This window comes from Dysidea avara, chromosome 14 (genome assembly GCF_963678975.1).
Source record: "Dysidea avara chromosome 14, odDysAvar1.4, whole genome shotgun sequence".
Classification (NCBI taxonomy): Eukaryota; Metazoa; Porifera; class Demospongiae; order Dictyoceratida; family Dysideidae; genus Dysidea; species Dysidea avara.
Window position 1 is genome coordinate 2493244 of NC_089285.1, and position 14999 is coordinate 2508242.

Genomic DNA, 14999 nt, shown 5'->3' on the forward strand with positions numbered 1-14999 from the left:
TTCACTTTTCAATACCACACTACAATATTAATAATAGTGGAAGCAGTAACACATATTAATATCAAGTTACTGTTTAGTCCAAAGTCAAGCAATGATACTTCAGTACTGGGCTGTACACATGCCACATAATTCAGTTAGTAAGATAACTCCCTCATTCCTCATCTTCCTCTGGAGCACACTATTAAAGAAAACAATAGTAAGTCAAGTGCATTTATCAACTAATGATACAGGAGGAAATAAGGTATGTATGGACTAGACAAGGCCTCAAGGTGATGGTTAACTTTGAGGCACAGTAACTACACCTTTCTATGAGCAAAGTCATCATACAACTAGTGCTGAGCAATATACCGATTACCATACAGTACAGTGGTACTGTATATTAGAGGCTAGCGCCTTTTCACAAAAAATATTGACCAGAAATCAGTATCTCAGACTCACAATAGCACCTTGGCCGTATTTATAGGTAGAATCAAGCCCAAAAGTGTCTCCAGAATGGCCAAAAATACTTCAGATAGGTTGGTAGTACAAAATCAATAATAACTAAGCTACAGGGTTGATTTTTTGACTGCTCAACGTTGCTTTAGCCCTACAGGAGCCTATTGGCATGCCGCAGTATGTAACACTTTGACACTTCAGATCAAAGGAATTCTAGAGGATACATTTACCATGTATATCCCTTTACAGGGAGACATCTAAGTGTGTAAATTGAAATGTATCCTGGGAAAGTGGTTGCACTTCTAAAAGAGCAAGCCACTTTCACCAAAGCAAGCATGGCCGTGATGTGGATGAGGTAGTGGTACCACCCTCTGTTTGGCTTAGACCGAAATCGATTGTGGGAATAAATTAATGTTCATGTGATGATTACTACAAACTGAAGTGTTGCCACAATCCTTGTTTCCCTAATGTTTTCTATGATTCCTAATCAAACTTAAAATTCCTAATACTTGTTTAGACAAACCATGGTATCTGTGTGTTTAATACTGTCTAATTCCATTAACCATAGATACTAAACCTCTCCCCGGGATTGGAAACGCCTGTAGTTTAAATTGTGTTAGCGCCAGCACTCCATGTCTTACCATAAACTTTCCAATAAATTTGTTGCTATGGCCGAGGCTCATAGGTCTTGGGCTGGTCGTTCGTCTGCTGCCGTTGAGAACATGGAATACAAAGGTGAACATAGTCGCTATAGTATCGCTAAGGCTTATGTAAGGTGGTTTCGTGTTGTGGGGAGTTAATTAGATGGTACCATACACTTGCGTAGACCAGACCGACTCGGGGGACCGACATTTTCTTTTGTGGCTATTCCCCACCCACACACAAGGGAAAAAAAGTCGATCTGGTCATGGTGCCGGCGTGTGTGCTGTTAGAATTGGCCATATTCCCTAAACCAATAAAGCTAACCAAATCAATGCCTTTATTTACAGAAACCTGTGCCACTGTCCAAGCACTGTGAAATGTACCTATTACAGAAGTATGGTCAGGCCAGTGCTTGAATATGCATCATCTGTATGGGACCCCCATACCTTAAATATATTAATACAATTGAAGCAGTACAGAGAAGAGCGGCCAGATTTTGCCTAAATGAGTTTTCAAGTCACTCTAGTGTTACCAGCATGCTAAGCACACTCAACTTACCTCCTTTACAACAAAGAAGAGAGATCTAAACTTATAATGATGTATAAAATTATTAATGATCTTATTGATATCCCCAAACATTACTTCACCCCTAATGATTCACAATTAAGAAATGATACTACAGGCAACTGATGACAAACATTGACTCGTATGAATTTTCCTTTTCCCCCTCTGTGATTAAACTTTGGAACCCCCTATATAGTTAATTTCCCTTCCCTGGATAATTTTTGTAACAACTTAAGTAATTACATCTGTGCATTATAATCATTTGTGATTTCTGCACATGCAGTAAAAACAAAAATAATAATAACCCCCACACCTGTGGCATAACTTGATCTAATCCACTTTTATTTTCCTTTTGCTCGCATGAGGATAGGCTGGGCAAAACTTCAATAGGTGCATAACCTCTATTTAAATTATGAAATGTTTTACCATATACATTTGTCATTTCTTTTTGTATGTAGAAGAGTTGATAAGACCAGTTGAACACATACTATTAGTAAATTTCAATTACCCACACCTGAAGCTATTGGTACAAGAAAAACTGCATTAGCGTTAATGGAATGGATGAAGAAGTCAGAGAATGAGGGTCATTTGTTTACATTTAGTAGTTCTTTAATGACCTACTTAAAAGATTGCATTACAAAGAGTACAAGCAAGTGTCGGCTTAGAAAGGAAAAGCTTTGGGGATTCTTCCACCAATTACGTACATCTCAGAGATTTACCACTTTATGGACTAAATTTTTAGAGGAATATATAAAAGAGAAAACGTCACCCATACTTTATCAAAGTTTGACATACAAACTGTTTAAAGAACTTGTTAAAGCACAGCATCCAAAGGCATTATCGGCAGATGACACTCCAACCAACCAGCCCTTGCAATATGAAGAGCAGAATGCTCTACGATACGTGGCTGGGTATATTTGTAGGACTCTGCAAGATAGATTGCAATCTTCATCTATTCCCGGCAATGAAGGTATGATTCTATGCTTACAAGAAATGGGTACAGGTGGTGTTGAGTCAGAAACATCAGAAGATTGGATCAATCTTATAGATAGAGGAGGTCTGCAACATGTCAGTGAACATTTTTACACTTTGTTCACTATTATGGAAGAAACAGTACAAGATCACTGGACAAAGTCAAGTGCAGAAAATCAGTCCGAAGGCGCTAGACAAGAAATGGTAAAAAATCTTCTGCAAAATGAAGATGTGCAATTTCAGTGGTGCTTTTGCTACAGTGGATTATCTGCAAATGATGAAACTGCGTCAAATCTTTTAAGGCAGTTGTTCGTAAATATTAGAGGCCATGCATTCGCCAGTTCTATGTTGGAATTGTACAAGCAAGTGAACGATGAGACACTTCAGTAAGAAACTTAATAACTCAGATTAAATATTGTTATGTAAACTGCTCAATTTACTATGTAGTTTATATGTATGAGTCTGCTCTAATGTCTACACTTCCTTTTTGGTAAAGGTGTGTTCTCATCATTGAATATCATTAATTGTTCAGAAGGGATATTAAGTCTACGACAGTTTCCTTTGATTTTATGGCAAGTAGAATTGATCACACGTAAAGCTTGAATGTTCTTCATGAATTGTAACACCAGGAATGTGTATTTTCTGGCGTTTGAATGAAATGAATTAGACAGAAAATAAGCTCCCACGTTAATACGTCATGGTTGTGTCATGCGTAGCACGTGATGCTTGGTATAAAAGTGTGTTGTGAAATATTATAATTCATTCTAGGCCACAAAAGTGTTACAGGTTGGCTTGTCTTATTTGACTGCGTTCGAGGATGGATGACGACAAATTCGAAAAGCTAATGAAAGAAATGCGGGAGATCCAAAACGTTCAGCGACAGGCTGACGATAAGCTCTCGAGCTCCTTAAAGGAGCTCAGGAAAGAAGTAAACACGGCGCAGGAAAAGACGGCCAAGGATCTCTCCCAGAAGATAACTAAGTCGGGATATACATTCCAGAAGAAAGGCCATGAACACCAGTTTACGTTCAATTCCGGAATGCAAGAATCCATCTCATCGGCCCGCAGCGAGCTGGAGAAGTTGGCAGCCGACCCATCAGATAAGGATGCCCTGGCCAAAGTTGACGCCTGTCTGGATGAAGGTGCGAAGGCCTTGCATAAAAGGCAGAAACACATGATAGCCGACAGTTCTGATTGGGGTGCCGTCCGACATTATGAAGCCGATCCTTTAGCCGACGACTCCGATGATGAAAAGAAAACTAAAAGGGCGAAGAAGGAGTCAAAGAAGGAATCGGAGACGACTGGAGTTACGTACAGAAAGCGGCGTGGTGGTGGCCATATTAATGGGGGATACAGGAGGAGACGCCAGCAATCCTTTATGGACCAACCAGGATCTGGTTACAGGAGGGATGTGTACCAGCCACCACCGCTAATGGCCACAGGGGGGCCCCCATATCAATACAGAGCCCCAGTTGGGCAGTACCAGAGTATGCAGTACTGCAACCAACAGAAGCTAGGACCATGCTATGGCTGTGGAGGATATGGCCACCTGGTTGCCAGTTGCAAAGCGAAAGACCGCTTGTATCCTCTGTACCAGCCTGTCGTGAGCAGTGCTGCTGATGTGTCTGAGTTTGTAGGTCAAATTTCTTGTTGTACATGTGTTGATAGTCCAGTTGTTGGGCAAGTTAAGTACAATGAGTGTGTTGATGGCCTGGTTACTGAACCAGCTAAATACAAAGAGTTCATTGATGGTCTGGCTTCCAGGCCAACTAATAACATAAAGTGTGTTAATATCAAAGGGTGTGTTGATAATCTGGCTGCTGGGCCAGCTAAATGCCAAGAGTTGGATGTTGAGCCAATGGTTAGGCCCCTTGTAATTGATGCTAAAAGCGTCCATAAGTCTGAGGGTTTACATGGGATGCCTGATGTGCACCAGGTCAATTATCATGGCATGTCTGGCGGTGAAGCATGTCCTGACATAACTCAGAAATTCTGGGAAGCAGAGTCCAGTGGACTACAGCAAATAACCGATGTCCAAGGACGCCTTAAAAAGAATATGGAGTTCTGGGAGAATGTGCTGGATGCCCCTCCCCCAGTTTTAGATTGTATTAAGAAATGGGTATCGCCTGCCTCTTAAGTTTATCCCCCCTACACACTTCCAGCATAATCACAAATCTGCCACAAGCCACAGTGATTTTGTATCTGAAGCAATTGAAAATCTGGTTAACAATAGATGTGCAGCACAAGTGGAGGGCAGACCATATATATGTAGCTCTCTTTCAGCTGTGTCAAACTCATCAGGCAAGCTTCGTCTGGTCCTTAATCTAAAATAAACCAGTATTTGCATGTATTGAGTTTTAAGTACGAAGAACTAAGAACAGCCGCCCTGATGTTTGAGCCGGGCGAATATATGTTTAAGTTTGATTTAAAGTCTGGCTATCATCATATTGATATACATCCTGAGTATCAAAAATATTTGGGTTTTCATTGGGAAACCAACGGTGAAACAAACTATTTTGTGTTTAAAGTCCTTCCATTTGGGCTTGCAACTGCATGTTACCTATTTACCAAGTTGATGAGACCTTTGGTAAGGCATTGGCGTGGTAGAGGATTGAAGGCTATTGTGTACCTGGATGATGGAATTGTAGCTGTAAAAAGCAAGGAGAACGCCTTAATAGAAAGTGCCCAAGTTAAGCTGGACCTGGGAAATGCAGGATTCGTTGTAAATAATGAGAAATGTGAATGGGAGCCTAAGTGTAACATGGAATGGCTGGGATTCCTAATCGACTTATCAATGGGTGAATTTTCTGTCCCTGCGGGTAAACTTGATATGCTTAAGTCAAAGTTGCTGGCAGTGAAGGAGGCCCAGTTGGTCCCAGCAAGAAAACTAGCAAGTCTGATAGGCACAATAATTTCAATGTCCTTAGCCCTTGGCCCAGTTACCCGCCTAATGACCCGTAGCTTGTATTCTGTGCTTAATGACCGCACTTCATGGTGCCAAAAGTTAGCATTGTCATTGGAAGCTTTGGACGAAGTCAAATTTTGGTTAGATAACATATCTCAATTTAATGGTAGAAACATATGGCCCACACCATCTGCAGTGAGGGTGGTATACTCAGATGCCAGTAGTACTGGCTATGGGGGATATGTAGTGGAGCATGGTAACAAGGTGGCCAACGGTCAGTGGTCACCCAGTGAGGTAGTGCAAAGCTCTACGTGGAGGGAACTGAAAGCTGTTAGAATGGTATTAGAATCATTTCAGTCAAAATTAAAGAATGAGCGTGTGCGTTGGTTCACAGACAACCAGAACGTGGTGAGGATTGTCCAGTATGGAAAGTAAAAAGCCATCCTTGCAGGCAGAGGCCTTAGGAATTTTTTCTACATGTGCTAGTAATAACATACGAATTGAGCCAGAGTGGATTCCTAGAGAACAGAATGAATTGGCAGACTACTATAGCCGCATCGTCGATTACGATGACTGGATGTTGAACCCCTCTGTTTTTAGCTGGTTGGATTCTTTGTGGGGCCCCCACTCTGTTGATCGTTTTGCTAACCCATCTAATGCCCAACTTGAGCGGTTCAATTCAAGGTATTGGGCGGCTGGATCAGAGGCTGTCGATGCTTTTACATGTGAGAATAATTGGTGGTGTCCCCCAGTTTATTTGATTCCAAGGGTTATTCGGCATGCCCAAGCTACGCACTGTAAAGGAACTCTAATAGTCCCCCAGTGGATATCTTCCCCCTATTGGCCACTATTGTTTGCAGATGGTATAAATCCAATAAAATCAGTTGTAGGGATAGCTGAGCTTCCTAATAGTGAAGCCCTCTTTCTGTCAGGTCCAACAGGTCAAAATCTGTTTAAGGGTTTACCTAATACTCCAGTTTTAGCAGTGAGGCTAGATTTTACAATGTAGCACAGCCACAGATATAATCATCAAAAAAAAAAAAAAAATTATTAATTAATTAAAAAAAAAAAAAAAGATTAAAAAAAAATATATATATATATAAAATGAAAGCATGTTGTTTAAGGAGATGTTGCTAGAGTTTTGGCAATTTTTTGCCTTCAGCCAATAGTTGCAGCCTCCAGTGCTTTGAATATGGTGGCAGCCTACAATGCTTAGAGCTTATGTTGAGCAATACAGCCTACAGTGCTAATATGAACGACAACAGCCTACAGTGCTAATATAAAGAATGTACAGTCTGCAGGCTAATACAGATAACTTCTGCCTACAGTGCTAATGTGAATGATCATTTGTGCAGCCTATATAGTTCTATCAATAACCAGAGGTATATGTATATATTATGTGTGTTATAGAAGGATGTTCCGAATGGGCAACTGCCACAGCTTTTTAGTACCCAGTACCCTGGTGTATGACATGATGCGGCTGCACCTCAATTGATTGATGATCCAAACTCATCCCACGTGCATGTGACATGTTCTCTTTGTTCTAGGTGATATGCATGGGTATATGGTATCTAGAAACTATACACGGCTGCTTAATATTATAACACACAGGTATTCTACTAGAAGGAAGCTGGAAGCTACTAGATGAGCTAGAAGATTCTGGGCTAAAGGAATTGGCAAAGAAGTTACCTAACACAGTCCTCCATAGTCGTGCTAATAGCACTGTTAAGAAATACTTGGGCGCATTCAGGAGGTGGAAGACATGGGCAACCTCTCATAAGTTGGTGCCTTTGCCAGCTAAACCTCATGAAGTAGCCTTTTACCTTCAGCATCTGGGGGAAAAGACCAGGTCAAAGTCAGCAGCTGAAGAAGCCTGTAATGCCCTCTCATGGGCCCATGCAAGTGCAGGATTGGCTTCACCATCTTCTAACCTATTCGTGAAGACTGTGCTGGAAGGGCTTCAGCGGTCATATGCTAAACCAGTAGTGAAGAAGGAACTGCTAACAGTGGATATGCTGGAGAGGATCGTTGATGATGCAGAGAAGTCAGGAGCACTGTCTGATCTACGCTTAGCTACTGCCTGCCTTCTGGGATTTGCAGGTTTTCTTCGGTTTGATGAGCTCATAAGGCTGAGACCATGCGAAATTAAGTTTTCTGAAGAAATGCTAGCAATTAAGATTCTAGGGAGTAAGACAGACCAGCTGCGTCAAGGAGACGAGGTTGTCATATCAAGAACTGGAAGCCGGACATGCCCTGTAGCTATGCTCGAGCGTTATATGGCTAGGACAGCCACACCCCATGAGGATCAGCGTTTCCTCTTCAGGCCAATACAAAAAACCAAGCATTGTGAAGAGTTGCGAGGCACAGGAAAGATAAGTTACACTTGTTTGCGAGACCTTTTTCGGAAGAAGCTGTCTAGCCTGGGGTATAATGTCAAGGACTTTGGTCTTCACAGATTGAGGGCTAGTGGTGCTACAGCAGCAGCCAATGCTGAGGTGCCCGATAGGCTCTTCAAAAGACATGGGCGATGGCGTTCAGAATCAGCAAAGGATGGTTATGTGAAGGATAACATTGAGAGTAGGCTACAAGTCTCTCAAAGTTTGGGACTGTATCTTAATATAGCTATAAACGCCTTCTTTGTGCCCTCTAGAGTCAATAATTATTATAGCCAACCTTCTGTGGTGGCACAATCCAAAGAGTTGTATAGTGGGTGTATGGTATGGTATGTTGTGGGAGGTGTTTTTTCTGGCGTTTGAATGAAATGAATTAGACAGAAAATAAGCTCCCACGTTAATACGTCATGGTTGTGTCATGCGTAGCACGTGATGCTTGGTATAAAAGTGTGTTGTGAAATATTATAATTCATTCTAGGCCACAAAAGTGTTACAGGTTGGGCCACCCACCCTCCCTTCCAGTTTTCCTTGACTCAGATGTTAGATAACTGATCGTAGGAGGAGACTCATAATTTTGATTTTATACTGGCACACACACTGTGGAGTGGAGCATTTTGGGTTTTTTCCTACATGGCCAAAAAAAAAAAAAAAAAAAGTGAGCCTGTAGGTTTTTTCCCTGAGTTGTTCTGGGCTGGTCAGCTCAAATTTTTTTTGTTCAGTTTATTATAATTTTGCTAGCCCCCACTCCACAAAACATACAGATTTTGCAAGGTAGCTATATAATTCAAGTTTGATCAGTTTGTAGTGTCTCTTATTGTATGCTGTGCTAGAGTCAATAATTATTATAGCCAACCTTCTGTGGTGGCACAATCCAAAGAGTTGTATAGTGGGTGTATGGTGTATGGTATGGTATGTTGTGGGAGTGTAAAGAGGTATTTGACAAATCCTAGGAATGAATTTTCAGGATATGACTCTGCAACAAAATGACTGTTGTCATTCATTATCTTCTTGAGATCTCCAAGCAAATTGTTATCAACAGTAACTCCCCATTGCTTATCAAGCTTGGTTAAACGTGCGAAATACTTTCTGCTGAATGGTTCTGTTTTCTTTTGATGGAGCTGTTTCATTCGTTGATTCTTCTCTTCTGAGGTTAAACATTGAAAAGTAGTGTGGCTTTCTCGACTGGTTTTATCCTTATCCTTATTTGTCAAAAAAACGATGTAGCATTCGATTCAGAGTCTGGTGGCAGACAGGACAACATTCTAGACCTTGTGGTATAAGTAGGTGGCAGTCATCACATCGGATTGTCTGATAACGTGGATCATAAAATGCTACTGTTTTTTTCACCTATACATAACAGCAAGAGTCCATAATAAAGAGGTAACAGCATAATATATATATATATATACATGTATAGCCATGCATTTTGTTACCAAGATGTTACCTGATGCATTGAGGAAAATTCCTTTTCTAGCATCTACAATAGGCTTGTACTTATCATCTTTGTTGCCACCACAAAGATTATGGGTATCAAGTGCATCCATAGCAATCTTCACATCAGCTACACTAGCCAACTTTTCTGGGATTGTAGTCATAGTAGTGCTAGTACAGGGCAAAAGTTTTTCCTCTATTCGTGAAACCCAAGAAAAATCATCTTCAATAGTCAAACTGCGTATCACTCTAGGATTCCCATCACTTTCACCAAGAGTTAATAATAGTGGAGAGTGTCTAACACAATACAGAGCCTATACAAATGATTCAGTATGTTTCAAAGGGATTCTCTCAGACGTGTTAACAAGTACACACTGCCAGAAAAAGGAAATGTGATGATTGCACATGGGAAGAACAAAGAAATGTGATGATTAAAGCAATCTTCACATATAGAATATACTAAAAATCACAGAAGTTTACAGAGGAATCCCTTTGAATCACGCTGCTGAATCATTTGTAGAGGCTCTGTATTGTGTTGGACACTCTCCTCTCAATTATTAACTCTTGCTTTCACTTATGAGGGAAAAAAGGAGCTGATTTTGACTGCCACCATTCACTGTTACATTGAACCAGCTTGCCCAAGTAATACACATAAAATTACATTCAAAGTATGTGCACATGTCAACAACCTTCTGGCAAAAGAAGGCTGGCAACAAGTCTCTTCTGCAAATTCAATAAGCTTGGTGCTGGAGCTTCCAGAAAAATGTACCATGGTATTGACAGAGAAAATATTGAAATATGATCCAAAGAAATACTAAGTGAAAAACAAGGATTAACAGTCACTGAAAAATTAGAGTGTGCAGCTCTCTGTTTACGGTAGACATTCTTTGGCTGGATAGACAGTTTAAGCTTCCAAGGCATCAGCTAGCTACATGTAATATACATAATAATGATTTGGTTCATGGAAAAATAAAATACTCAAACCCAACTCAACAAATACTCTAACTAAACAGTCATCTCACGCAATATTTATAGCATAATTTATAGTCTCATCTCTAGCTAATAACATAAATTGCATAGTTACAGTGAGGCACGCATGCATTTCCTGCCTACAAAGAAGTTACGCAGCTGTAAATCCAAATAAAGGAAACGGCAAACGCTAACTCAGTTATGCTGTAAAAGAACCATGTTGAGCCCTTGTACGAGCCTTACCATCACTTCGAAAAACCAATTAGAAAAGACTAAGCCTATACAAATGCAAAGTAAACTAGCATAAAGCGCTGTATACTGTTATTTACACTACGGAGGGAGACAAACCTTGTTACGATACAATAGTTAAGCAGCAACTTTAAAAGGAACTTAGCTCATACTATGCCCCACCCACATGCTATTCAATACTCAAATAGAAAGCCATGCTTCAAAAGGCACATTCTCATACAAAAACAAAAGCCATGTAAAGTTTCTAGTATCCTTTATAGGGAGACAAAACATACTAGTCCTCTAGTTCTACAACGGAATGCAACAAAAATTAATAGCAAAATGTGTAACAGTTTGTAGCTATTTGTAGTTAACAACCTACACTTATACGCACATATTTCATACACAAATACGACGTTCATATGTCTCTAAACAGTCACTGCAGAGTAAGAAATACTGTAGCTAGCTAAGTTCCAGTATTTCTACATCTCGCAGCTGAAGTTGAGAGATGTAGCTAGCTGCTACTTCTCTCAACTTCAGCTCAAATTGCTCGACTTCAGCTCAAATTGCCTTGGCGGGCACTCAACCGGGAGACAAGTTCCCTCTCAAAAATTTCGTGCTTAGCGGACGTGGAGAGTTTCTATGGTAGTATACGGCGTTTCCAATCCCGGGGAGAGGTTTAGTATCTATGCTTTAACACTGCAATACCGTTCATTAAAAAAGAAACAGCCTATTAAAACATGCCAACGCAATTCTGTCTAGGGCTGGGCGACAGTGAATTTTTCAATTTTGAACAGTGGTATGTCACTGTTCATGATAGATAATAGTATAACGGTAGTGAAAATCTACTTATTACCTTCACAGAGGGATATGGTTTTGACTAAGAGACTGAACAGCCTTTTTAGTCTGATTTTTGTCCCCGAAATTATTTTTACAAGTGTGTTTTGCATGAATATTTGCATTTTGATTATTGTCCGATAGCAATTTTTCAAATGATAGGAGATACACGATAGCAATACTATCTTGATATTCTGATATGTTCATACTATCCCCCAAACCCTAATTCTGTCATTAGTAAAAATGTTTGTAGACTGTACTTTGTATCTGGATCTAGTAGTTAAGGTCTAAAATGTCAACTAACTAAAGCATGCTGATAATATAGTTACATCGCAATATCAAGTAACAATATCGTACCATCTATGAAGCATCAAAACCACTCAACGAAGCCTAAACAAACAGTTTCAGAGTTAAAATTATTACCAAACAATAATTATTTTTAGAGATGCTTAACATTCTTGGAGATGTTAGAGAAGTAATTTACTAAATATTTCAAGGGGTCGAGGTTGAGCAATGTTAAAACTTCACAGATTTACAAACAAATGCAAGACTGTATATATGGAAGTGTAAATATTTCAAGGATAAAATTTTCACTGTTAACCCCTAAAACCTCGAAATCATTGAAAATTTTTCTCTGTCAACTATACGGTGCAATTTTGCAACAAAAGGAAATAATTCGAGAACTGTGCTTACTATGTAATGAGTTTTCCTATAATCTTTACCCAGCACTGAATCAAACAGTATGACAATACTGTTAAGTAGGATTCCCCCTAAAGTGGCGCGCAGCAAATGGCATGTCTAAAAGCCATCGTAGAAAATTATTAGTGACAAAACATCACCTTCATGAAATAGTTTTATTCCATTCAATATTACATCAGCATTAAAAATTACAAAACACTCAACAGGGCTCCAGATATAGAATTTAAAAACATCAACATCAAAACCTGTATTTTGACCTACCTTCCCCACTGCCTGATCACAGTCATAAGGCTAAAGGCCAAATGAAGCATCGTATAGCTGCCATTTTATGCCACAACAACAAACTCACAAGCGGGATGTACCTTTTGTGGTTCTGGAAAATGTCTACCTTCCACGTTTTGTTATTCCTTTATCTTCAACTACATGTTCACCTTCTTTTTCATGCTAGGAAACCATATGAAGGAAATAATTTTCTGCTAACTTGAAGGAGCACAACAAAACTATTTGAGGTGCTTAGCAGACTATAGTATAACTGGTAGTATCAGGTAGTGGGAAATATAGTAATGAGCCATGCCCCTTCAGTGACCAGAACACCACACAACATCTCTTGATGAAGCTCCACCCCCTCAAAAATCTAGCTCTGTAGAAAACAAGGTATTGTACTACACCCCTAGCTTAATTTACTGCATAGTTGAGTAGCGTGACTGAGATACTCTAATACAGCAGTCACAGCCACAGTGTATCTTATAGCTCTGCTCAAACAAACAAACAAACAAAAAACATTAAAACTTGTGCAAAATTGAATGAAACGAAGTAGAGTTCCAGTTATAGAAAGTAGTGAAACAAGGGATGATGGTATGATGGTAGCTATGAGGGAAAATCCCTATTAGCAATGTGGGAAAATCCCTCATTGGCATTTAAAAGATGGAAAAACGGGCCAATTTAGGAATTTTCCCTCATAGCCACCATCATCTCTTGTTTACTACTCTTAATCACTTGAACCTTTTAAAATTATTCGCACACACACCTTCTTGCATTATGTAAGAAAGTCACACAATGCATTTTTTGAGGCAAACCCTAAGCAAACAAGAACATCTACAAAGTGTAATACAATACATGTAGTCTTATCGCTATCATGTCATAAGATCTACATGTACAATGCATGATGACAAAAAAGGTCCTTGGCACTTGAACACATGAAATACTAACCAAATATTCCACAAAACATATTTGACCATCTTCAATTCTTATCATGTACTGTAATGAGAGAAATCCTCTGCTGTCAGTCCTGATACACACTTTACTGGCCTGGCTCAATGCTTTAGTTGATGGCTTCAACAGCAGTAGTTGATAGCTGAAATAGAACAAAGCATATACATACAGCATTCATATATATACATGCAAACATACATACATAGGTCAATTCCATTTTTACGGATGTACATTCACACACTTCCTCTGCTTACTCTATTAGTACACAGTACTGTTTCACCAAACTAATATCACAAGGACATATATACCTGCCATACCTTCACAGTGTAAAAATATTTAGCTTGCTTTAACTGGACAAGAAAAGGATAATATTAAGTGTTACAGACATACGTGGAAACTTGCTCAAACTCCAATACATAGATTAAAACTCTAAAATATTTTTGATACAATTACAACAGGATATTGTAAAAGTTTTTACACATTTTAACTGGCCAAGAAAGGATCATCAATGTATTTAGTGTAATAGGTAATCTCAAAAGTGGGTTGGGAGGCAGATTACTCAGGTTAAGCTAGGTTAGGAGTTCACTCCCTTTTAGAGAGCCCATCTCCTTTTTGAAAATATCAGAACATTAGCTGAAGTGATTCCAATGACAGTGTCCCAATGCAAATTGTACAGCTGTTGGTAGCCTAAATTCTCAAAGGAGATACACCCTGTACATCCAATGATTCCAGTCTCTGCCAAACAGCAGATAATGTATAGAAACATCTACTACAATCAAGGTCACCAGAATACTGTATTTATTTGCTGCTTAGTACTTTCCATTTGCCATTAAAACAGTGTGGTAAGGTGACTGACAACAAGGCTGCTACCAACTGATTCTAGTAGATCTGGAAGAATTTTATGGTCATTCCATTATAATTGCTTTCTAATTCTATGACCATGTATTAAAGAGAGCTGAACTCAGTTACGTACTTTATTGTTGACAAGAAGAAACAAAATTTATCATAAAGCTGTTGTACAACATTTGAAAGCAGTATACTGGTGGGTTTCCCATTCATGTTACAGACATATGTACAGACAAGTTGTACATCAGTAACACCAACTAACTGTTCTTTAAATAGAATCACAATTTTTATGGCATGTAGTTGTGCCTTATTAGAAGCTTATTTATAACACAAAATTTATAGCTGTGTATCCACTGCTACAAAAACTTTAGTGTGTATATACATTACGGATGTACGGTACAGCATTGCCCTAATTGTTCACCACTTAACACTCCCAAACCAAGATTTTCGTGATAATTTCTTGCAAAACATGTGAAAATTGATCCATTAAACAATTATTGACTAAAATGACCTTATCAGTTGGAATTTCTGCCCTTTTGAGTTTTAAAGTGTCAAAATGATGAAATTTTACATTTAAAATGGTTCATCATAATACCGCCATAACTTAGCTGTTTGACCAAAAAAAATTGTCCAGTAGTATTAATCAAAACAATAAGGCGTATGAGTATTTATGATTTTGAAAATCTTTTGATTTAAGTTTTATTGTGAGGTTTCACGTGTCACGGAATTGACCCATACATACACACACACATACAAACAAACATACATACATAAGTACATACATACATACATACATATGTGTTCACCAGTCATAATAATGTTACAAAAAAGTAGACAAACAAGTATAAGGAAAATTAGGAATTTTA

The 14999-nt window shown here is 39.0% G+C and overlaps 2 protein-coding genes across 4 annotated transcripts in view; one reads left to right on the top strand and one right to left on the bottom strand.

Moving 5' to 3' along the window:
• Nucleotides 1-14999, bottom strand: part of LOC136244208 (cell cycle checkpoint protein RAD1-like) — a 22254-nt gene continuing 7255 nt past the window's right edge. Inside the window, exons 7-8 of the mRNA XM_066035755.1 lie at nucleotides 13285-13429; nucleotides 1-178 (exon numbers count right to left, since the gene is read on the bottom strand). Of these exons, the coding sequence (XP_065891827.1) occupies nucleotides 152-178; nucleotides 13285-13429 (172 nt within the window). The 3' untranslated portion in view covers nucleotides 1-151. The remainder of the gene's footprint in view (nucleotides 179-13284; nucleotides 13430-14999) is intronic.
• LOC136244207 (integrase/recombinase xerD homolog) lies at nucleotides 6761-8825 on the top strand. 3 transcript variants are annotated; one of them, XM_066035754.1, is made up of 3 exons: nucleotides 6776-6900; nucleotides 7130-8126; nucleotides 8456-8825. In XM_066035754.1, exons 1-3 carry the CDS (start codon nucleotides 6858-6860, stop codon nucleotides 8457-8459), a joined length of 1044 nt encoding a protein of 347 aa, XP_065891826.1. In that variant the 5' UTR covers nucleotides 6776-6857; the 3' UTR covers nucleotides 8460-8825. The 3 variants fall into 3 exon arrangements, with proteins under 3 accessions (XP_065891825.1, XP_065891826.1, XP_065891824.1); XM_066035753.1 differs by lacking the exon at nucleotides 8456-8825 and having other exon boundaries at nucleotides 6761-7078; nucleotides 7130-8406; XM_066035752.1 differs by lacking the exon at nucleotides 8456-8825 and having other exon boundaries at nucleotides 7130-8406.